The sequence below is a fragment of the Apteryx rowi genome, unplaced genomic scaffold, assembly GCF_003343035.1.
Source record: "Apteryx rowi isolate R43461 unplaced genomic scaffold, aptRow1 scaffold_85, whole genome shotgun sequence".
Lineage (NCBI taxonomy): Eukaryota > Metazoa > Chordata > Aves > Apterygiformes > Apterygidae > Apteryx > Apteryx rowi.
In genome coordinates, this window is record NW_020451149.1 from 1,595,329 (window position 1) to 1,617,982 (window position 22,654).

A 22,654-nucleotide genomic window follows, 5' to 3' on the forward strand; every position below is an offset into this window, starting at 1 on the left:
AAATAGTGGTTACTGAGTCAGCACTTCTGTTACTGGAGGCTGCTGCACGTCCTGGCCAGAGAGCAAAGCAGTTTAACGGTGAGCACACTCTTGGCCCTAGGATCTGCCAGGGGTTCTTGCTCTGGGACCTGTGTTTTGGGCTGGAGGAGGACAGGAAAGGCTCTTTGAAATCTAGAGGGAGCAAAGGGAAAGTTTGTTTCAGGCCTGATTTATGGCTACCCCCCTCCCCACAGATGCTCTGGATGTACCTGTAGCTCAAGGCCAACAGCATTGTCACCTCAGTGAGGGCTCAAGTCTGTGACAGCCCTGCACAGTGGGGTGGGAGGCATCTCTGTTTCCCTGCGGTCCACTTCTGTATTTGCTTGGTAAATGTTGATGGGTGATGGCTGCTCCTGTGCCACAGTGATGCGATACACATCTGGCAGTGGACCTTTCTGATCCTTTCAGATTTTAGACATTCTCTGGAGTGACCCCATGCCTCAGGAGGGCTGCAGAGAAAATACAGTGCGAGGTGGTGGCTGCTACTTTGGGCCTGACGTGACAAAGAAGATCCTCGAGAAGTACAGTTTGCAGTTTCTTATTCGCTCCCACGAGTGCAAGCAAGAGGGCTACGAGTTTTGTCACAGCCGGAAGGTTGGTGAGGAGGACAGCGTTAAGGATACTTGGATTTCCATTCTGCCAGGATGGGGTTTCTGTGGTGGTTCTTCTTAGCTCTGTGTTTTTCCAGTGGGGTTTTATTAAGTACGTACAAAATCCTTGAACAGCCTTATTGGGAGTTACTGAAATGTGCTCCCAGCTGAGCTCTTAGGTCAGGACACTTTGAAGCCACCCATACTACTGGGGGCATCTGTTGTGCAGGCAAGGCATGTTTCTGTGCACTGTAGCTGTGAAAAGATCTGAAGCCATTTGTGCTGTTGCCCTCACTTAAAGCAGCCGTTCCTGAAGATGAACTATAAAAGGGTGTTACTAAGCTGATGCAGCAAAGTTTTGTCTCAGAAGATTCAGAGTAGCCTCAGTGACTTCAACAGAGGTACCTCTGACTCCATCCAGTGCCAAGGAGAGTAGAAGTTTGTGGGGAGAGTATTGTGAAATAGCAGAAGCCCAGCGTGGGGCCAGATCTGCACGAGGTCAGTGCTTGCTCACAAGGAGCTCACACCTCTAAGACTTCCAGCCCAGCTGCCACCTTGCTCTTCCTTTTCAACATAAAACATGTTGCTTTCACAGTCTGTTGACTGCAGATGGGATTGATTGTATTGTTTTCACTGGTATATGTATATATGTATACAGGATGTATATATACTGACTGTAAATGCCTGTCCTTTTTTGGGGTTAGGTTCTGACCATTTTTTCAGCCTCAAACTATTATGAGATTGGCAGCAACAGGGGAGCCTATGTGAAGCTGGGGCCGGACCTGGTCCCCCATTTTGTTCAGTACCAAGCGAACAAGACAGCCCATACTCTCACCATGACCCAAAGGCAAGGCTTTCCAGCTGCTCAGCTTTTGACTGCTGACGAATTCAAGTCAAACTCCCAAAGGGAAAACTTTGGGAGCTTTGAGAAAGTTTGGCTCCAGAGCTGAACTTTCACAGCTTGATTTACTAAAGGTTGCTTCTTAGGGATATGTAATAGCCCTAAAGGAGGATTCAAGCTTTGTAAACATTTCTGAGGGAGGTTCAGGGGGTGGGGAGGGAGTGTTGCCAGATCAGAAGAGGGCTGTTTGTTAGTCTGTTGTTTTCCAGCTTCTCTTTTCAATGTAAAGTTTTCGCTTTTGATCTTTGTTGAAGTTCCTTTCCACTTCATCACTTCACAAGTTGTACAGCTATTAAAAGCCTCTGCGACTGGTATTGTAGAAGTGAAACAAATATGGCTAAACACCAACTGCGGAAGTTAGCTGGGATGCAGTGTTCCTCCCTGGGCCTGAGCTGATTGCTAGCAACTTGTACACGCAAGGGTGAGGGGTTTTACGCTGTGCCAGGGATGCCCTGCATTGACTGCGGGGAATTCTGCTCYGAGCACGCAGCGACTTGTTGCAAGCAGTGCGATTCAGCATAGCAGCGCAGGGTTGTTGTGTGAGGGTCCAGGCAATCTGGGGAAAGGCCAGAGGAATGGGAAGGTGTGGTGACTCTTGCAGTTTGTGGTGAACCCTTATGTGCTTCTCTGTCTTTCTGCATCCTCCAGAATCAGCCGAGTAGAGGAGTCAGCTTTTCGAGCCTTGCGGGAAAAGCTCTTTGCTCACACGTCAGCCCTCATCAGTGCATTCAAGGCCTATGATAAGGATGGTACAGGTAAATGTGAGCCAAGTCACACTCAAGTCAATTCCCTGATGGTACAGGGTTGGAGAGGGTAAGTTGGGTGCGTGGCTGGTTGGGAGGCTCCTCACGGAACTGTCCGCTGCTCTATCACGAGGAGGCTGTGTCAGACCTGGTCAAAGCCTTGGTCCTGTTTGCTGCTATTCAGTGTCTCTATTAGGAACCTATTAAAGCGTCAGAGTGGCATTATAATGAGGAAGGTGTCAGGAGGAAAAGCAAGAGGCAATCAGCTTATTTTTTATCAGTTTAGACTCAGTACTAGGAAAACCTTTGAACAGGATTATTGATAAAGCACTGGAGAAGGTAGCCTGGAACATGTCAATCACATCTCTCTCAGGGGAAGGGCTGCGTGGTCTCTTGAGCCCCGTCAGCCACAGCGTCTAAAACCGGTAACAAGCGGAAAGCAAGGGAGCCGATGCCCTCAGCAGTAGCTGCCTCTGTCAGAGCCTTAAGGAGGGAGCTGTGAGTTTGTAATTCCTGGGCTGCTTCTGCACCTGCCAGGAGTGCTCTGCTTGTGCAGTGACCTAGACATGCTTCTAAGATCTGTCCATGAGGGGGAAAGAGCACTCAGCTGAACTGCGTTCTTATGTGTATCCCTTCCCTCGCAGCAAAGTAGGTTGCAAAAGTCCAATTTAGCTGATACAGCAGCTGTTAAAGTAGGGGCTTTTCCAGGTTCCTCGGTCACTGAGAAACTACTAGCCCAGTTGTGAAGGCAACAATCTGCAGAGCAGGCTTGGCCTTAGGCTACAGGCTTACAATGAAAAAATCCGAAGTTAGTATCCTCTTGCTCTTCCTTGGTGTTGGGAGGTTTGCAACCCCACTGCCCTGATTTACTGTGGTGATAAAGAACTTCCTGCAGGTTGGGGGGAGCAGCAAGCGCTTGTGCCCTGCAGTGACTGCTGCAGGCTGATGTCCTCTGTACAGCTGTGTAGGGCTTSTTCCTCTGCAAAGCACTCAGGTGTGCCATGGACAAATGAAGCATGACAACCTGGGACCCTGGCTGTTGCTGCCAGCGGCCTGCTAAACTGGTATGTGTACTGTGTTTTCAGCTTTTTACTTTGATGATAGGGAGGGGTGTTAAATGAATTTGCTGTGTTGCCATCCCATCATCCTACCAGCTAAGCAGGGAGCAGAGGCCCTAGAGAGTTTTGTTTGTCCCTAAAAGGGACAGTGGTATAGCAAGTGGTGGCACTGAAAAAGCAATGTGCCAGTCGTCTTAAAGTGCTTTCAGCCTCCCGTCCCTCGGAGATCTCCAGGGGTCTCCCTTTTCCTTGCAGGAAGGATCACGCTGAGCAACTGGGCAACAGCAGTGGAATCTGTCTTGCRTCTGGGATTGCCATGGCGAATGCTGCGACCGCAGCTGGCACACAGCATGGCAGATGGCATGCTGGAGTACAAATCCTGGCTCGAGGATTTGGCTATGGAGCAGCAGAGCCAAGAGGTAAGGGGTGGTGTGCTCCCCCTTCTGTCAAAGCACGATGCAGAGCAGCTCACAAGATTCCCAGGGCATGGGACCAAGTGTGGCAGGAAAGCTTAGGAGAACAGATGGTTCCTGTATGATCCAAAAACATACTGGAATCAGTGGAAAAACTTGTGTGAATTTGAGCAGTCCAGAGGTGTTTGGACCATTATAGAAATGGATGCAGCCTGTGAAATAGAAGCCTGGATTTGGATTCAGGCTTTTAAACTGGAAAACTAGATTCCTTTCTTTGACTCGCAGCTTCCTAGTTACAGTCAGCAAAAACAAATCTGCAGTGGTTAAAAATCATAGTCCAAATCACTGTCTCCCATATTAACCAGGAAAAATGGTCTGTTTGGAACTGACAGGCTGACAATGCACTGTAATGCCGAGATGTGCAGAGGGGTCAGTCATCACAAACCTGTTCCATAATGCATGCATGATGCAAAAGTGCATTGCTGGCAAACTCATCCCTGAGCACCTCGGGTGTTAACTGTGGAATGAGTCTTGACAGCAGCAGATGCTTCTGTTTATGGGAAGGTCTGCAGTAAGTGTCCAGCGACAGCACAGAGCTCTRCGGTGGTAGGTAGGAGCTAGAGAAGGAGCGTGACCACATTCTCTTTCAGCACATCCAGTCGGGCTTGCTGGAAGTCATTTATCGAAACAGATCCAACTTGGAGACCATATTCAGGATCATAGACAGAGATCATTCAGGTAAGGGGGGGCATATGGGGGGGGTTCGGTTGACGTGTTCTGATCTRTTCTACTTCATGGCTCCCTTTATTATATACTAATGCATTTTTATGTAATGGTTTAAGGCCTGGGTCTTGCTCCTCCCTAGATCAGGGTTACTGTCTCAAGGGCTTCTGAAATGTCATTGCATGTTTCCACAAACATGAGGCATTTCAAAGGAACATGCACAGCCAGGGCAAAGAGTTGTAATTAGTTGTTCTGGAGGAATTTAATAGAAAAAAATGGAGATGAGAGCACCACGGTAATGCTGTTGGGATTTGAATGTTACCTGATAATGAGCAGTCACCCCACCAAACTACTTTGGGAAAGAAAATACGGTTGTCTTTGCCTTTCACTGTTCTCCCAAATGATGTTATGCCCTTTGCTGCTCCTCAGTTTTAAGTTGTATATTATCCAGCGCTCTCCACACTAGGAAATTTAGTTGCAGCACTTTAAAAGTAGATGATGAGTGATTTCTTTCCCTTAGGGTCCGCAACCAGTGGGGATGGGCTGAGAAGTTGAACCTGAGCAGGGGCTGCTGCTTGCACGATGAGCCAGGGGCTTGCTGGCTGGCTGGCGGTAGTGCACACGCTGGCCTTGTGCTGATGCGCCTTTCTCCCCTCCCAGGTCTCATCTCCTTTGAGGAATTTCACCAAACCTGGAAGCTGTTCAGCTCCCATATGAACATTGAACTCACGGACGACGGCATCAATGACTTAGTTCGCAGCATTGATTTCAATAAGGATGGAAACATCGACTTCAACGAGTTCCTAGAAGCCTTCCGCCTTGTGAAACAGTCGCAGGAGTGAGAAGACGGCAGCGCTCCTGTCAGCCCTCGCTGGATTGCCATGTCCAATGCCTTGACTGTCTACGAAGCCAGACGGACCGCTTCTTACCTAACTGCAGAACGTGCCTGCAGATGCGAAGCCGTGTAGGGAAAGSGAGGTCAGGTACATGTAGCACGTCTTCGTTGAAAGCGGTGATTACCCCAGTAAACAGAAGTGTTTTATTTTGAGAAGGTAACTCGTAAAATAGGTAAGCTGCACTTCACTTTTGACAATTTTTGAAAAGGAACTGTGTTTTAAGTAGGTATCTCCACTCAGAGGAAGATGCAATTTAGCCTTTCTTGTGAATGCATGTGATGATGATATTTTACAGGTCTATTCAAATTTAGTAAAATAGGAGTAAGACTGTTTCTTGTAGGCACTGTTTTGACCAGTTGGACAACTATTAGACTACGGTCTTCTCCTTAATAAACAATTTTTTCTAGATTGCTTCTGCTTGGGCTGCTCATATGCTTTCTAATTTTTCAGCACTGTTAGCAACAGTGGTATTTTATTGATAATACCTGCAACACCACTGTTGTTCTTTTGCTCCAACAAGGCTATTAAATAGGGGCAGCGGAGCAACACTTCCAAAAATAAACTATATCTCGAACATGCAAAACATTCTCTAGCTGGGGGCTCTTTTACAAAAACTGCTGGGGATTTATTTCCCCTATTGAAGAGCCACCTTAGCACCTTAACAGAGTGACTATGGTACATGTTCGAGATAGAAGTGTTTCCAATAGAGAAAATAAATAACCTAAAATAAACATCTGTCTCCTTTTTCATCCACAATTGCACCATACCTTCAAAATAACCTATCTATCTCAAACATGTACCATAGTCACTCCAGCACGGGGCTATGTCAAAAATCTTTATTTAGTATACTAATTGTGGCTCTTGAAAAAGGGAAATATTTCCCTAAGGATTCTGTAAAAGAGGCCCCTGCTAGTGCCTCTATTCCATGTTCAAGATAGTTTATTTTTGGAAGTGTTTCTAATAAATAAAACAACCCCTCCCCCCCTCCAATTCAAGTTCCACATATGCTTTTCTCAGTGGTAATGGAACCATGTTTCCAAAACTAAACTATCTATCTCAAACATGCAATACAAGCACTAGCAGGGGCCTCTTTTACAGAATCCTTAAGGATATATTTCTAATGGTCCATAATGTATGTTTTATGAATGAAAATCTTGATTTTCATTGAGGCTAATGAACAAAACATTTCACCTAGCCGCAGTATGATTCCCTCCCTTGAGTGTCATTACAAAAGAAGTCACTGAAAATAGCATACAGTAATGAGGCAAAAAAGGTTACTTGGGCTAAAAGTTGTCTCTCTTGTGCCTGCAGTAACCATCTGCTCTGCAGGACTTGGTAACAGGTAGGACCTAAGGGAAATGACTGTGCTTTTTGGGGACTTGAGCTGGCAGGCAGCACAGTGGTATCACGTTTGATGGCCTGTTATCTGCAGTTAATGGAGGAGAGCGAAGCGCGTTAACTTGTACTTGTCACCAGTTTCACTTCTATACTGACTTAGCTGAAAAAGAGCCAACACCATGCACAACTTGTGACAAAGTGAGACTGAATTTATTAGTCTCCAGAAATTCAAAAAAAAAGGCAGAAGACATCTAGACATTCTGTTGTTGTTTGAGGGGCAGGAAAGCTTTGTATAATTCCCATATGTAAAATAACAACATAGCCTTCAACTCCTTGCAGGCCCAAGGAAGGGCAGACAACGATAATGTCAGCTTCCTGCAATTTTCTCCCCAAAATAATGGTATCGTAAAGACTTATGGTAAAGTAACATACATGACTAAAATGATTTAAATTAGCTGTTTACATAATGTTATTAGTCAGTTCTTTTGACAAAAATGGCAGCAGACTAAACTTTCCACGAAACAAGTCACAATTGGAACAATTCCCTCAGCACTGCATTTTTTAGACAAYGCTCTTGTGAAAAAAAATAGAAATAATGTACAATAGTACATATAATTTTATAGTAAACCAGTATCTGAACAGATTCAGTTTTCCTTCTTTTATTAAAGCATATACAGCTTTATAAAATATAAACCTTCCAAAGGTCAAGTTCAAAAGCTTAGAAGAGGCTTTGCTAATTCTAATGATAACAGCCAATACACCATTGCTTCTAGAAGATGATACACATTTTATTTTACCTCACTGATTTCGGCCTTGGAAGGTGAACCAAGAAGTAGAGTAACACATTCTGTGTAACCCCAGCAGCCATCTGACAGGTCAACTGAAGATGCCTCCTCTGATGGGGATGCTCTCATTCAGCCCATGTTCTATTAGCTTTATATCCTCCAAGTCATCCTTGATAATGCTTATCAAGTGACTTAGGCCTTCTTGCTGCTGCTTCAGATGCTGCAGATAATAGGGTTTTTTTTTTTTTTAAAAAAAAGTTAATGATGTAGTACAACTTGACAGATTTTAAGTAATATTTCTCAAAGCTGCCATGAGTGGTGGGTGGCCTTGGCAAATTGACAAACCCCAAATAATTTATTTGTAAGAAGAAAAATCAGCACTTTCCATGCTAATAGCTTCACTGTGTAAAGTAACTGTGCAATGTTGATGTGCTGTTACTGAAAACAGCAAAAACTACTTGATCATCAAGCAATTGAAAGCCACATCGAATTCCAAATATACCTCCCAAGTTAGTGCCAGGAGTGGTTTTAATTATGTATTTTYGAAAAGTATCCTAGGCTTCTACCAGGTAGTACTTACTTGCTTGATTTCCCTTAAGAGATCTGCRTCTATGTAATAGCGCTCTTCAGCCCTCACTGCTCCAAAGTGGTTCTGCATCCTGATTTGGGACATGAGCTCATTCAGTCTGCCCTGGAAAGACAGATGAGAAGAGAAGGGCTTAAATCAAACAACTCATTCACTTCTGTCAGCAGTGCTCCAGCATCTAACACTGCCCGAGTCACCAGAGCAGGAAGTATTACTGCTCATTCCAGTTTTGGCTCACTTGTTTTTTTGGCAGACATGTGAAGAGCATGTCTTTCAAATTTATACTTAATAATTGAAGTATTTAATAATTTGTGTTAATGAAAAGAAATATTTAATAAAACTATAAATTAAAAATAATGCACATATTAATACTTCTGAAAGTCTCAAAGATGCATTATCAGTCATGCAACAAAGAGCATGACACTATAACCTAGAAACACTGCTTCAAAACCTTCCACAAGTACTATGCCGAGTTTGCAAAATTTACTTTATAATGATTTATGAGAAAAAAAAAAATAGGGTTGTTGGCAAAGTTTGGAAATTACTCACCTTGAACTGCGTAGGTGCATTAAGCTCACATTGAATTGTATCTAACTGTACACGAAGCTGCTCTTCATCTGCTTGAATGGCATAGCCGCTTTTCCTTTGGATTTCCTGCTTTATTAACACCTGCAGAAGAAGCCTCTGASGATCATTAGAGAAGACTTTGTCTGCTCTTCTCTTTCCCCACAAGCCCTTCCACATCTCTTTTTGCCGGCCTTTCTCTAGTCAAATTTGTTCCATTTTGTAGTCTGCTCCCCAAGGCGATCCCACAACTTTTGGGTAAGTGAGAGAGAAGGGTCCCAGAGGAGTGAGACATGCTGCGCCCCTCAAGCCTTTCCTGACAGATTTGCATGTGACTTAAAGCAATCGCATTAGCTGAAGTCAGAATTTTGTTTTTAACATTGGTCATGCTATGGGGCTGGGCACAAGACTGCAGAAGTCAAACTGTCAGTTCAGTGTCCCCTGCCGGTCTGCTTGCTGGCACTAGGCTGTCTATCATAAGAGTTATTTAGAATATCCACATTACCTGTAGAGTCCTATGAGAAAGCTTCATCAGTTTCCTTTTGTACTGTGCAATTTTTGCCATAGTTGTTGTCTGGTTTTTTTGCAGCTCACTGATATCTTCTGATATTATCTGCAAAGGAGACGAGTCCATTGGTAGCAGTGATGGTTTTTGATAATATGACACATTAGTCCTGATTTCACACTAGAAGTACCAAAACTCCTGGTGGTCCAGCAGCTTAGGGTCCTCCAGAGATGCTTTCAGAGAGCTTTTCACACGCCAATATTCCATGCAGCAGTGTCATCACTGCTTTTGGTTCACCTGCTGCCAGTGCTGACCTTTCACTGGACTGCTTCTGCTCTGGTTGCTAGCTATTCTCATACGTAGCAGAAGAAACTGAATTTAACTCGGATTGCCAGAAGGCATCAAACTGGGTGCCCAGCTTAGAGTCCTAGCCTTTACAGCTTAATTAATTCAACTGTTCTAAAAGTACAAGTTTGAATTAGCATATAACACCACAGTAAGCTTGGAAAAAGACAAACCAAAACCAAAAAACATTGCTCAGATTTTGCCCAGAAGATGAAAATACAGGCTAAGCATACAAAAGACACAGAACAAAAAGAGATCCTAGCTTGTAGAAAAAAGGATAGTCGGGGTGTTTCAAAGTTACAGGTGACAAGAACTGGACTGGCATCCTGTGGATATACTGTCATCCAACAGACAGATAGCCTGTCTTCTGTGATTAGCAGAGGCCTAACTGCCTCATTAAGGGCAACTATTTATTTCTTCTTCCTTTGCAGGCTAGAAAGGGAAATTTATACTGCCTCTGGGTAGCTACTAGGGCAAACAGAAAGGCTGCTTCAGAGAAGCTATCTACTCCCTTAATACATGTTTTTCCAATTCATGAAGGCTCAGGATTACGCAGATACAAACTTCTCCCTTTCCTTACAGTTTTTGACAACCACAAAGGAAATCAGCCTAAGTTATCTGTAACCACTAGAAGGTACCTCACTTTTTCAGCTGCAGGAATAATGAGAAAAAACAAAGAAAAAAAACCAAAACCCCCCACAGCTCTATGTTCATGGTTCCAGCACCAGCTCTCCACCCACAAAACGTGCAGAAGGGAGGCTTATTTAATACTGACTCCCTCATCAACAACAAACAGTCACGATAAAGATGAAAAACCTTACATCTAATCGGGTTTGATGCTGCTTGGTCATCTGATCTTGGACCTTCAATCTTCTCAGCAGTTCCTTGAAACCCACCATTGGCACAGGAATAAGCCTGCAAGAATAGAAATATTTCTTACAACACATTTTTATACAGGCATATATTTGACAATAATTGTGAATACAGTATGATCTGAAGTTACAGGTGATCTTGGCCCATTACAAATTAACATATCTCTTGGTAAGTTCTACAGTCCTCATTATTCCTAACACAACAGAAGTCAGCCCAAGTTATCTGTAGCCACTAGRGCATACAAGGCTACCTCACTTTTCCAGCTGCAGGAATAATAATAAACAAATAAATCATGATTGTGAAAAATCTATCTATCTTATGAACTAGTTCAGATAACAGAGAACATTGCAACTCCAAGACACTCAAGCAAGGCTTTTCATCCTGACTTCCCTTAAGCACCTAAATGGATAAAGGAATTAGGCAGGCATCCCTAGTTATCCTCACTACTTCAAATGAGATCTCCACTTGACAAAGTTATTCTCCAAGTGGTTTCTTACAAGTTACTTGAAGGATAATCCAGAATATTCTGTATTTCTCTTCTCTCTTTACAAGTCTTTTTTGTAATATTCAGACTATCAATCAGACTTACTTGTCAGGATCAGGATTATCAACTTTGGCTTGTTCCCAGATAATAGGATCAACACCTTAAAAAAAAAAATTTACAAGTTTACATTATGCACAGATCTGAACAGATTTCATATCTCACAGCTGTTAAGTAGGAGAAGTACTGTGAAAGACACAAAACCCATGAATTATAGTAACCTGAATTACTGTTGTACAAATTAAGGTTAAAGGTTAGCTCTTAAAGTAGTGGTCCTGGGCTGTGGCACTACATCCAGCCCAAAAGGCTGTCAAGCATGCCTACTAGTTTGAAAGAGTGAGGAAAAAACAACTAACATGATAAAAATCAGACTGTACATGCTACAGTTGGATTTTATTTATACACACTCACTCACACACTAACTTTGAGGGGAAAGATGATCAATGTACCAAACCAGTTGGCCCACCCCCCCCCCCCCCCAAAAAAAAACCAGCACTAGGCCTGCTTGTGCATTTCGTACTGCTTGATTAGCCAAACTACAAAATCAGCTTCCTTCTCAGTCATGAACCAACAAGCTGTGCTCAACTACCAACACAAAACCCCTGCGATAAGCCCCCAGTATTACAGAAGGCCAACTTCCTTACTCATAAAGCAGCAGCTTCTCCCCAACACTGCAGTAATTGGAAAACATTGCTCACCTCTGATTTTCCTGCAAAAATAGGCCCAATTCTTTTTGCAATCCAGGTATAACTACTTTTGCTGTATTTTAACATTATGGGGTCTCATCGAGCATGCTATATATAGCCTGCTGGATACTGCATGWTGCTTTCTCTGACTCATTACAGGGGGCTTACAGCAAGAATTACGTACAGTACTGTACAGAGAAAACAAGCTAACAGTTACTCTCTGAAGTGGCATGAACAGCACTGCACTACTCTGGAACAAAGCAGTATAGTTACTACCTCTGGCCATGCCATGTCTGTACACAGTCCAAACGTCCCAGAAAAAACTGGGAGGCAAATACAGGATGTGATTATTCTGATATTTAACTTCTTTTTAAATCAGACAAGCTGAAGTGATTTATGATGGCTAAATGGTACAGTCTAGTGTCATGTGGCATATTACTGATAAATTAAATTTTTGCATAATTGTCTTAATAAACTACGTTGCACTGCAGTGTTAAAGCTAGCTGCAATTTAACCATGCCATCAGTATGTCATGGTATCTTGGAAATACCTGCAGCATTACAAGGTGATTTCCAGAGGGATGAGACATGCATTGTTCCTGGAGACCCCAGAGTGCCTGACTAGAGGCCTGAGCTTGCCGCCCCGGGCTACGTACCAGCAGGAGGGTTCTGCAGGAGCTGTTTGACTTGTGCCGGGGAAAGCTCTGTTCTGGCCATGGAGAGAGTGACCCCCAGCTGCTGCAGGGACGTCTTTATGTTGGCTTGCTCAAAGTGAGCGTGGAGGGTTGTTGCCGGAACTCTCCTGGAAGTGCCATTGGGCGAGCGCTCAACAACATAAATGATGACTTCAGTCCTGAGAAAGGCAAAGGACACTGTCAGCTAGGCAAAGGCCGGCAGGTTATACAAACAAACACAATAAACAGCAAACCTAAATCTAAGTTACCACTTCTCCCAGTTGACTGTTAACTTTCTTTAGCAAACTGAGATAKGAAGTAGCAGTCAATCTAGGGTTTAACATAACATGATTAAACGAGAAAGATATGCTGTAAGTACACTACAGGTTACAGCTTCCCCCTGTTTTAACCACCATATCACATGGTGACATGTTCATCAGGTTGCATTTCAACAGCAATGAAATATCCATGCCCTGTTTTCTAACCCCCCCTTTTTTTTGCCATATTTTCCTACTTGGTGGGGGAAAATAGAACGGCTATGAAAGTCCTTTACTTCTCAATACATCAAGAATCACCTAAAAGCTTTGGTCTTTAAAGGAACATACACAAGAAAGATACTGGACTTAATGCCTTAAGAAAAAGCACCAAGAAGAAATGAAAGATAAGAAATCAAACGCAGAAAGAGTAGAGCCATCGCCATTTAGGAATACCAACCATATTACAACAACAAACACTAATGCACTGAAGCAGATTAAGGGCCAATCCTTTATAAAATACAGTGCTGGAGAAAAGGGCAAAACCATATTAAGTTCACATACTGGTCATCTGGCATCGTTCTAACACCTTCTACATTGACAGTGAGGGTCTGGTTTCCTCCCAGAATTTTGTGTAGCGATTCCACTAGCTGCTGCTGCTGACTTCGAATGTCTATTTCTTTTCTATTAAAGACCAAGACCACAAGGCCATCTTCATCCTTGTTGTTGGGCATTAAACTGTAACCCACAGCCTGCAAATCAACAAACAAAAAACAGGGATACATTACTTGGCAAAAGCGTGCCTATGCAGTGTGAAGAGGGGAGGCTAAATTAAGATAACTGGTTCTAAATAGATAGAAGTCACAACATATTCAGAGATGTGGAAACATAAAATCAATCCCACTTTAAAAAGAACACTCACTAGGCCATCAGTACAGTAGCTTCTGAAACAGTTTCATTTTACAAGAAGTTTTTAAGTGCTCATTCTTCATCTTTGATCAGGAGATGCCAATTTAGCAGAATGTTTATGGTACTTCAGAACTGATCTCAGTCAGGAACATTCTATGTATTTACACTTTTTCTAAGGTGCAAAAGGAACCGCAGAACCAAACTCCAACACAGAACAATTACTAGGGAGTTCCAGAAGCAGTTTGCAAAATTATACTTCCAGATGTCTGAATGAAAAATAGTCACTAAAATAATTTAAACAAAATGGGCCAACCATAATCCTCTATGGATTTCTGGAACTCACCCTTAGTATTTTCTTACTGTAGATCAAGACAGTTTACCTGACAATACAAGTTAAAACACAGACATGGAATATTTCTACTACCTAAGGCATGCATCAATCAATATTATCACAGAAACATTTGGGACAGTTTTCCTTTGATTATTAAGTATTATTGTTTTGGACAATTGCTAATAAGGTTTAACATCATCTTCCTCCTCTTCTTGATAAAGCTGTAGTAAGAGTAGGTGTTTTAATGCAACATCATAACCTAGTACAGGGACACTTTATGCTATTTGTGCTAAGTAACAATATCTTTTTCCCTTACAAAAACCCTGTCAGCTCCAACATGAACTCCACATCTCCTGCAAGACCTAAACTGATCACTCATTAGAAGCCAAAGCAGAGTGGGCAGTTTGTTTTGCCTCTGTACTGTTGCACCAACATATCACTGGTGACATGTTGGACAAAACAGGTGCTTTTCAAGGCACTGACATTGCATGTGGGTCAGTTACTGCTTTCCCTGCAAGCTCAGCTAAAGAGAGACATGAGCTGGGGACTTGCCAAAGAGCCCGTCCTCCATCAGCCCCAGGTGACGTGCCCTGAGGGTAAGCCTCACAAAAGCAGCTTTCTTCAGTTGTGCTGTCATATCACAGTGCACAACAGTAAAAGCTGGGGAAGAATTATGCACTATAACAGAGTCAAACAGAAAGCTGTCTTTTAAATAAAGTGACTTTTAAGTTACCGGTATTGCATTTGTCCCTGAATTAAGCTATCTGTTCCTTCTTAAACTCAAAAGAAACAAAACAAAAACAAAAAAAMCCCCAAACCACACACATACAAATCACCTATTTTTTTTACATGCATCCCTTTCATTTTCATCACTGTGAGAAAGGCCCGCACCAGGGACCTATACAAGAAAACTAAAGCTCATTATATTCTAAGTAGTACTACGACCATATGTATTACCCCTCTGGTATTTCTGTTAAAAACACCACACTACCAGGATTTTTTTTTTTTTTTTAAACCAAATGTAATAATTTCAAACTACAGCATGATTTTTAAAATTCATCACAGTTCTTCAAATGTTGGCCGGAATCACATACCTTAAAAGTACACTTTTCTTGGTTAAAAACTATGCATCTCAGCTGATCTCAAGCTGGAATTGTATAAAAATGGATTCCTTAACTCCTGTTGAAACCCTTTGAGTAACTTCATTCCTATTACGTGTCTGATACTGACAGATGCAATAAACCAGCTAGCTTATGATGCTTTGCACTGATACCTGGGCTACTAACTTCTACAACTGTTTTTCCTGAATGTCTGCCATTGCTGGCATATAGCTGATTTCTTTCCAATATTTCATTTTAGATGCAGGAATTCATACCAGCAGCAGTAATACTCAAGCCACAGAGACAAGAGGTACATGGTACCTCATGTCTAACTTGAAAGAAAAACTTCTCCTTTTTGTTAAAAAATAAATAAATAAAATAAAAGCCAAGAAAGCTCTAAAGCCACTTCAGGTGGCAACTTACACCTGAAAACTTGCTGTCTTGTATTATCAAAAAAATGTTCAAGATAACACCATAAGATGTAATGCAGAAGCCACCAAACATTTCTTATTCAGACACTGAGTTGCGAAGATTTTATAAAAATCTCCTGATTGATATATAAAACTAGTCTTAATTAAGCATTAACCTACACTCAGATTAGAAAGTTTGCACTTCAAAGAATAAGCTTGGAAAAGGAAGTTATTACCAGGCCTGACCTGAATTTGCTTCTAAGTCCAAAGCTTTGCAAGAGAGTCAGCAGACATGAGATTTGTGGAGGATGAAGAGCTACATATTCTTTGCTGACATGACAACCAAGATGAGGAACTGCTGACAATATCATACATGGAATGAAGTCAGCTTTAGCACTTGCAAGGATAAAGACAGAAAAAAGTGCAAAGGCTGTCTGTTTAAGATGGTATGTACAGGCCAGGTTCACAGAACGTTTTTCTAAAATTCATTTCCAGATATCTGCTCTAGCCACACACACGCTGATCTCAACACTGTCATAGAAAAGGCTGGTTTTGTCATCCACATACGCACATCTAGTGCATGTGCATCACGCATTTCTACTGCCTCAGCAATACCCAGATTTCCAGGATCGATACATCTTCAAACCTTTTATTATCATACATCAAAATTGCATACATTGCCTGGAAAATATTGTTTCAGGTTATTCTTAACAGCAAGTAAAACTAGTCTAGCTCTCCTGGCACATTTAGTCGCAGAGCTAGCAAGCAAGCTAACCGCTTCAAAATTGTTTGTAGGCAGATAAATAATACCATACCTTAAACCTGCAAAATGGGTTTTCCTGGGTGAACTCCACTGGAGCAATGTTATTGTTGAAGTATCCTTTGCCTGTTCCCCAGAAGGCCTGCAGCTGGTTCCATTTTGCCAAAAGAGCATCTCTCTCATCCCCCAAAAGCGTCGGAGCCGAGAGGGCGCTGGCTGTGTTGATGAGCTGGTTAGACTGGGCAGGTGTCTGTGTGGGCTGGCTGAACAAACTGCTCCCCAGTGCTGTGCCAGAGGGCAAAGAACAAGTGAACTCCTTTATGAATAAAGACTTGCTTGCTAACATATACCATCTCCATATGATCAATATCACTTCATATTTGGAGAAGCAAAATAAACACACAGGACAAGTAAATCAATATCAGATATTTCCTTTATAAAAGCATCTTTTTACATCCAGTCTTCATCAATAACAGTAGTTACCGAGTGCTGAATTAGAAGAAAATATTTTCTCTTTTTTTCTTTAAATGAGACATCTATGTTMACCCACTACATGATCTGCTCCCCAATATCTTAATCTGAAGGGTACATTTGTTAAAAATTCAGTGGACTCGGAGCCTGTAGCTGTTTATTATCTAACTTTAAATTAAACTAAATGCAATACCATTTTCCTCTCCTTTGTAATAACTGATGTTGGCAGTCACAGCCTCATGTAACTACTTTTTCTACCACTGCTAAACCAAAAGGGCAAATATCGTCATCAGAAACTCAAGGGTGAAGCTCAGACACTTGTTGGAGCTCTTGTTTAAGAAAAAAAGCGAGGACTGTGAAGGTAGGCATTTTAAAACTAAATTTCTAGGAAGCCTCCATCAACCAAGAGATGGACAGTAATGGGCTCCTTTCATGACACATTTCAGCTCCACCACTCAAAAGTCTGTTGCAGTCTCTCACACTTCTTAAAAACCAAAGCATAAGTAAATAGAAGCCCATACTTACTAGTCTGCTGCTGCTGGGTACCAAAGCTTCCAAAGCCTAACCCAGTTCCCAACCCAGTACCCAAGCCAGTTCCAGTTCCTGTGCCAAAACTCGTACCAAACCCAAAGCCTTTGTTCTGGGTTGCACCAAAGAGTCCTGAAAATAAAACAAGAGTTACTGAGCAAAGTACGAGAACTGTACTTGTGAACTGCAAAACATTAATTGTTATGGACTGATGCTAAAATTAATTCTAAAGCAAATATTTTCAGCTTTGTGCTCTCTTACCACTGGTTCCTGTATTGGTGGGAGCAGAAAAACTAAATGCTGACCCCGCAGTGGTGGTAGTTGTCCCAAATCCTCCAAATGCACCTAATGAACAAAGTTCACAAGTAAGATGGACAGCAGGTTGTGAGCTGCAACTGTGCGTAACATGATAGTAAACTGCACGCTTTCATGGTGGTATGAGAGGAGATGTTGACAAATGAATGTATTATGTTACAAGCATGTAGTTCACACTGATCATGGTTACCAAGTTCATTATCTGAGTAAATGGGAAAGAAAACATGAACCAGAAAGCCAATACATCTATCGTGTGCAAGAAATGCAAAAAAAAACCAACAACCCCCCCCCCCCAGTAGTTAACAACCTACTCCTTTATCTTCAGGACATGCTTTCCTTATTGACAGTCACAACTAATACTAGTGTATCCTAGTCATTCTCAGGAATACTTTTAGATAACGTTGTTGCTAGGTGTTTAACAAGTGATCTGATGTCTTGCAACTTTTTAAAACATTTTTAAATCTCAAGAGCAAAAATAGGAAGAAACTGAGTATGGTTAAGTTTGAGCCTAAGGTATACATCATTGCTGTGCCTACACAGGAATGCTGTCACACCAATGACTCCTTTCTATATGCAGGTAGGATTCTATGAGGTCTTTTTTGAGGCTTGTTTCCCAATTATCTAACAACCTCCCCATTAAACCTGGTTTTGAGGTTCAGTCAATACCAGAGGGAAACAAATTCAAAAGCTATCAGGTGGCAGAAGGAGACCCCGGTAAGCAAGGGCCTGAGCTCAATCATGCCAGAAAAGCCCCAGGAACTCACATTCCCATTTGCCCCCTTGACAGCGGTGACCCCACCATGGGGCGGCRGCATAGTGGAGCACATTACCAGCCCCAAGGGCCTCCCAGCAACAGCCCTGTGCGGGCACATGGTCTGTTGCCATAGCCAGGTGGTAGGGCCATGGCACCGGCAGCACCTCCTGTGACAGGAGCTTCCCTGGCCCTCAAAGCCATCCCCTTTCAGCTGGGCAGCATCACCTCAATAAGCCCCCATCAGTGGGGAAGGGGAAGCTCCAGCACCACCTCTGTGCAGCCCCTCGGCTACAGCGGTGCCAACACCATCTGGCCCAAACCACAGGATACAAGATAGTTGCTTAGATGACTGGAGTGCTGAAGGCTGAGATGGGTGATTGAAGGGGGAAAACACTGGCATAAGCTCACACACTTAGTAGGTGCCCTTATCCACAGGATTCATCTCAGACAAGAAGCTGCAGTGCGCACTGTTACTCTGTTCTTTACAAGAGGCAGCAGCAGGCCCCCTTCCATCTCCAGGGGGCATGGAGACATGGCGTTTTCCTCAGGTGATGCCCGCTCAGGCAGCCTGTGCTGTGGTTCTCCTCCCCCGGGAATCCCACCAGGCTACCTCTGCCAGCCCAGCTGACAGCCTCCAGCACCACAAGCACTCTCCTCAGCCCCAGTGGGGCTGCGCACACCTCACTAGCTGTAAAGTATCAAATGGCTTTGTTCCCAGCTGTTTTGAATTTGTGTTCACATGAAGAATGACATCTGTGAAGCAGGCACTGCCACTGCTAGCTCACATCAAGAGAGAAAAAAAAAAAAAGAAAAAAAAAGTATTGCATCTTTAGACTTACTATACTTACCATCCTCTTGAATAAATAAAAAATAAAAAGTTTAAACCAAACTTGACTTGACATGCAATTGCATTTTACTCTCATTCGGCATCAGGCTTCATACAACTGGATATAAGAAGTTGTTCCCTTTAACATTCAAGTTTCAATCCTACTAGAAAGTGAGGAACTGTAATGGGAGTACCATCACATAGCACAATTTTTAGATAGTTCCACAATTTAGTATCCTCTCTCAGAAAAGGATCTAAAACTGCAAACTACTAAATAAAAATACATATCCAAATTGTCTTCTGGAATAGTTCAAATTCAGCTGAAGAAATACAGTTCAATACCATTCATACCAAATAAAAACACAAGTTGGATCCTTCAAGTGCACAGAACAGATAAGAGTACTCTAACACAGGGAGCAATGACACTGTGGAATGAATAGAATTCCTATACGAGCAGCTGCAACAAGACCCCAAGGGCTAATTCTACAGGACTGAAAATATTAGAAATCAACATAGTTAAGCATTTTCATGTAAAATGGAAAAGATTTAACTTGAAATTATATCAGTTGATTACTCAGAATTGATGGATCTACACTGGACTGTGAATGCTTTTTGTAAAAAATATCCAGTGTACACATCACACAGAAAACACTCCCCAAAATCTAGAAAATCTTTTCAGGACAGCCTGGGACATGTGCCAGAACAGTATTTAGTAAACTGAGATTACAGCGAGGGCTGTTAATTTTGTGCTGATCGTATAAAATTTGTTTCTCCACAGAAACTACTCAGGTGTAGTGTACTCATGATAACCAACAGAAGGCCAATGAGAAGACACAGGAAAGATGAAAAACATGACCGCAGCAGTCCAAGAATCTCATGTAACAAAATGTGGCATTAGGAACTAACTCTAATTATTCCCGATTACCTGAACAGAGAATTGATGTTTCAGCTCTGCAAGGTAATCGAAGCTTGATTTTAGACTAGGCAAAACGGGAATGAAACAAACGTGATTTGTTTCCATTTCAGTAACAGAGTTTGGTAGACAGTGATTTTTTTCCCCTTAACAGCTGTTTCTTGAGAATTTAATAGGCAAAATAATCTACAAGTCTATGGCTCTCAAACCCATTCCACTTTCAGAGCATTTATCTCCATTTACCACTGAATGTGAAGTAAGAAGATTAGTACTAAACACAGACTCTCAGCTAAGAAAATAATTCTTGGACCCCTGCTATTAACATTTATTATAGAACAAGCATGTATGCATTATCTACCTGCACTTGCCAGACTGTTACCAAAATTGAATGGTGGAGTTGAGGTAGTGGAAACACCGAAATTCCCAATATTAAAATTCACTGCAGGATTAGCAGTTAATCCGAAACCCCCAAAATTAAACCCACTGGCAGTGGAGTTTGCAGTTTCAAGCCCACCAAATCCTGACAAGCGGGAAGCAGAAAAAGAGCAAGGTCACATTAGTTTGAAGTAAAAGGTAGATTCAGGAAGTAAAAGCTGAAATATTTTTCCATCACCAGGGACGAGACAGGCATAGTTAAAAAATGAGAGCAAGAAGTTAAGTGATATTAAAGAGCATTTATTGAACACAAGTAAGACAATTGCAAGCTTACTGTTTGATGCACTCTCCTTACATCACTACTGTCATCATATTTTTCAACTATACTGCATATAAGACATTTCAGAATTTTCTGATCCTATTTCAAAGCTAAACATGAGAATTTCCATGTGATTAAAGATTTCCATTAATAGTACTTTTAAAACCACCTACGACTGCTGGATACAATTGCATCAGTACCAGCATGACTGACAGTAGTATAATTATTTCATAAACTATCAGGAAGGCAAGGATAAAACATCTTTATGCCAATACAATACCCCCACACAGGCAGCTATAGAAGTCTAACAACAACAATACAACCAAAGCAGCTAAAGCACCATGTGCTGCTAAGATACATCTTCACTACAGTAATAACTCTGATGACAAGCACTTTAGGAGTAACAGTCAACTGAAGTGTATTCATAACTTTTCTCTGTCCACCCTTGTGCTTGCAGGTGTTTCACCTGATGTACCCAAGGTTTTCTGGGCTAAGAAAAATGGGCTAATACACTGTGTCCCTATCATTCCCTCCCCAGCATAGCTGAAAAACAGGCTCATGCTAGGCAGACAACTGGAAATTCTTGGGTGTGTGGTCTGCATGCACAATAAACCAAGTAACTATCCGTATAAGCGGTAAAAGGTTGTCTTAAGACCAGCCAGAAAGTCTGTATCTAACACACTGACACAATCAGGATGAGAGCCCATATATTAACCCAAGATAAACCAGCAAAGATGACAAGCCCTGTGCAAACAACTCAGTGAAAACATGACTATTCAATCTATTTTACACAGCCCAAGAGCTGATAAAGAATAATTATACTAAATGAGAACTGGAAGGCTTTGATTTACATTTCACCAACATTGACAGTCATTGGACACCAACAAAAAAAAAAAAAAAAAAAGGAAAAAGAGTCCTTTATTCTTTTTTATTCTTTACAAGTTGAACATTCTTTTGCACGTCCCAGAAATTGACTTCCAGAAGTCTCTCATTCTTAGAGGAATATTATTGCAATTGAAAGTGACAATCTGAGTGATCTGAAAGCATTAATCAACAATCACCGTGCAGTGATGCATACCCTGCACGTTCTAAGAGTGACTAATGATACTTAAGTATTTCCACAAGCGCATGAATACAGACAAGCCCCCAGCCACCCCTTTACAAAGACCTCCCACCACTACATGCAGCTGTACCACACACACAAAAAAGAAATCCATAATCAGAGAGACAACCCTTGACCTAAGGTGTAAGGGGAAAAAAAGCAGAAGGGCCCGTCCTGGAGCCCACGCCACCGTCGCCAGAACTGAAAAGACAATCTTGGCCCAGCCATGCCAAAGACCCCGCGACCGTTAGGGGCTCACCTGCTACGGCGCGTCACGACCGTTAGGGGCCCGGCTGCTACGGCGCGTCACGTGGCGGGGGGGCCCTCGCGCGCGACCGTTGGGGGCTTGGCTGCTGACCCTCGCGCGCGCCGCGACCGTTAGGGGCCCGGCTGCTACGGCGCGTCACGTAGTGGGGGGGGCCATCGCGCGCGACCGTTGGGGGATCGGCTACTGACCCTCGCGCGCACCGCGACCGTTAGGGGCTCGGCTGCAGTGTAGGTCACGTGGGGGGGCCCTCGCGCGCCCCGTGACCGTTAGGGGCTGCTACGGCGCGTCACGGGGAAAAAGGCAGCTCCCCGACCCCGACAGAGCGACTGCAGCGGCTCCTCCCTCCCGCCCGCCCCTGCGGCTGCTCCGCACTCACCGGTAGGGTTGGCGGCGCCGGCCCCCGCCGTCGCCCCGAAGTTGAAGGCCATGAGGTGTCCGTGGCGGGGCCGCGGGACGAGCGTGCAACCCCAGAGGAATCCGGCTGGAAACAAACCCTCCTGCTTCCGGTCGCTGCGCAGGAGCGCTTCCGGGTTACACCGCCGACATCTGAGGCAAGCGCGGCCCCTCCTGCCGCCACGGCAACGTCCGCCGCAGAGGGGCGCGGCGCGGCGGGGGCGCAGGCGGGAGCCGGCGCCGCGGCCCCCCCGGCCCTGCAGAGCCGCAGCCTCGGACCGAGCGTCTCGCTCCCCGCGGGCCCCGCGGGCACAGCTCTTCCCCCCTTGCACCCTAACAGAAACAAAGCACGGAAGCTACGTATGTA

At 43.3% G+C, this 22,654-nt stretch overlaps 2 protein-coding genes across 2 annotated transcripts in view; one reads left to right on the forward strand and one right to left on the reverse strand.

Annotated features, from left to right (window-relative positions):
- Positions 1-7,337, forward strand: part of PPEF2 (protein phosphatase with EF-hand domain 2) — a 21,159-nt gene extending 13,822 nt beyond the window's left edge. Inside the window, 6 exon segments of the mRNA XM_026090103.1 lie at positions 448-633; positions 1,334-1,476; positions 2,179-2,285; positions 3,587-3,750; positions 4,395-4,482; positions 5,128-7,337. Coding sequence (XP_025945888.1) covers positions 448-633; positions 1,334-1,476; positions 2,179-2,285; positions 3,587-3,750; positions 4,395-4,482; positions 5,128-5,309 — 870 coding nt within the window. The 3' untranslated portion in view covers positions 5,310-7,337.
- Positions 6,890-22,436, reverse strand: NUP54 (nucleoporin 54). The gene is made up of 12 exons (XM_026090102.1): positions 22,271-22,436; positions 17,284-17,367; positions 17,020-17,154; positions 16,079-16,308; positions 13,078-13,265; positions 12,242-12,438; positions 10,949-11,003; positions 10,308-10,401; positions 9,142-9,249; positions 8,622-8,741; positions 8,067-8,177; positions 6,890-7,706 (listed from the first exon to the last, which is right to left on the reverse strand). The coding sequence occupies exons 1-12, from the start codon at positions 22,320-22,322 to the stop codon at positions 7,578-7,580; spliced, it is 1,503 nt and encodes a 500-aa protein (XP_025945887.1). The 5' UTR covers positions 22,323-22,436; the 3' UTR covers positions 6,890-7,577.
- Between the last annotated feature and the right edge of the window lie 218 nt (positions 22,437-22,654).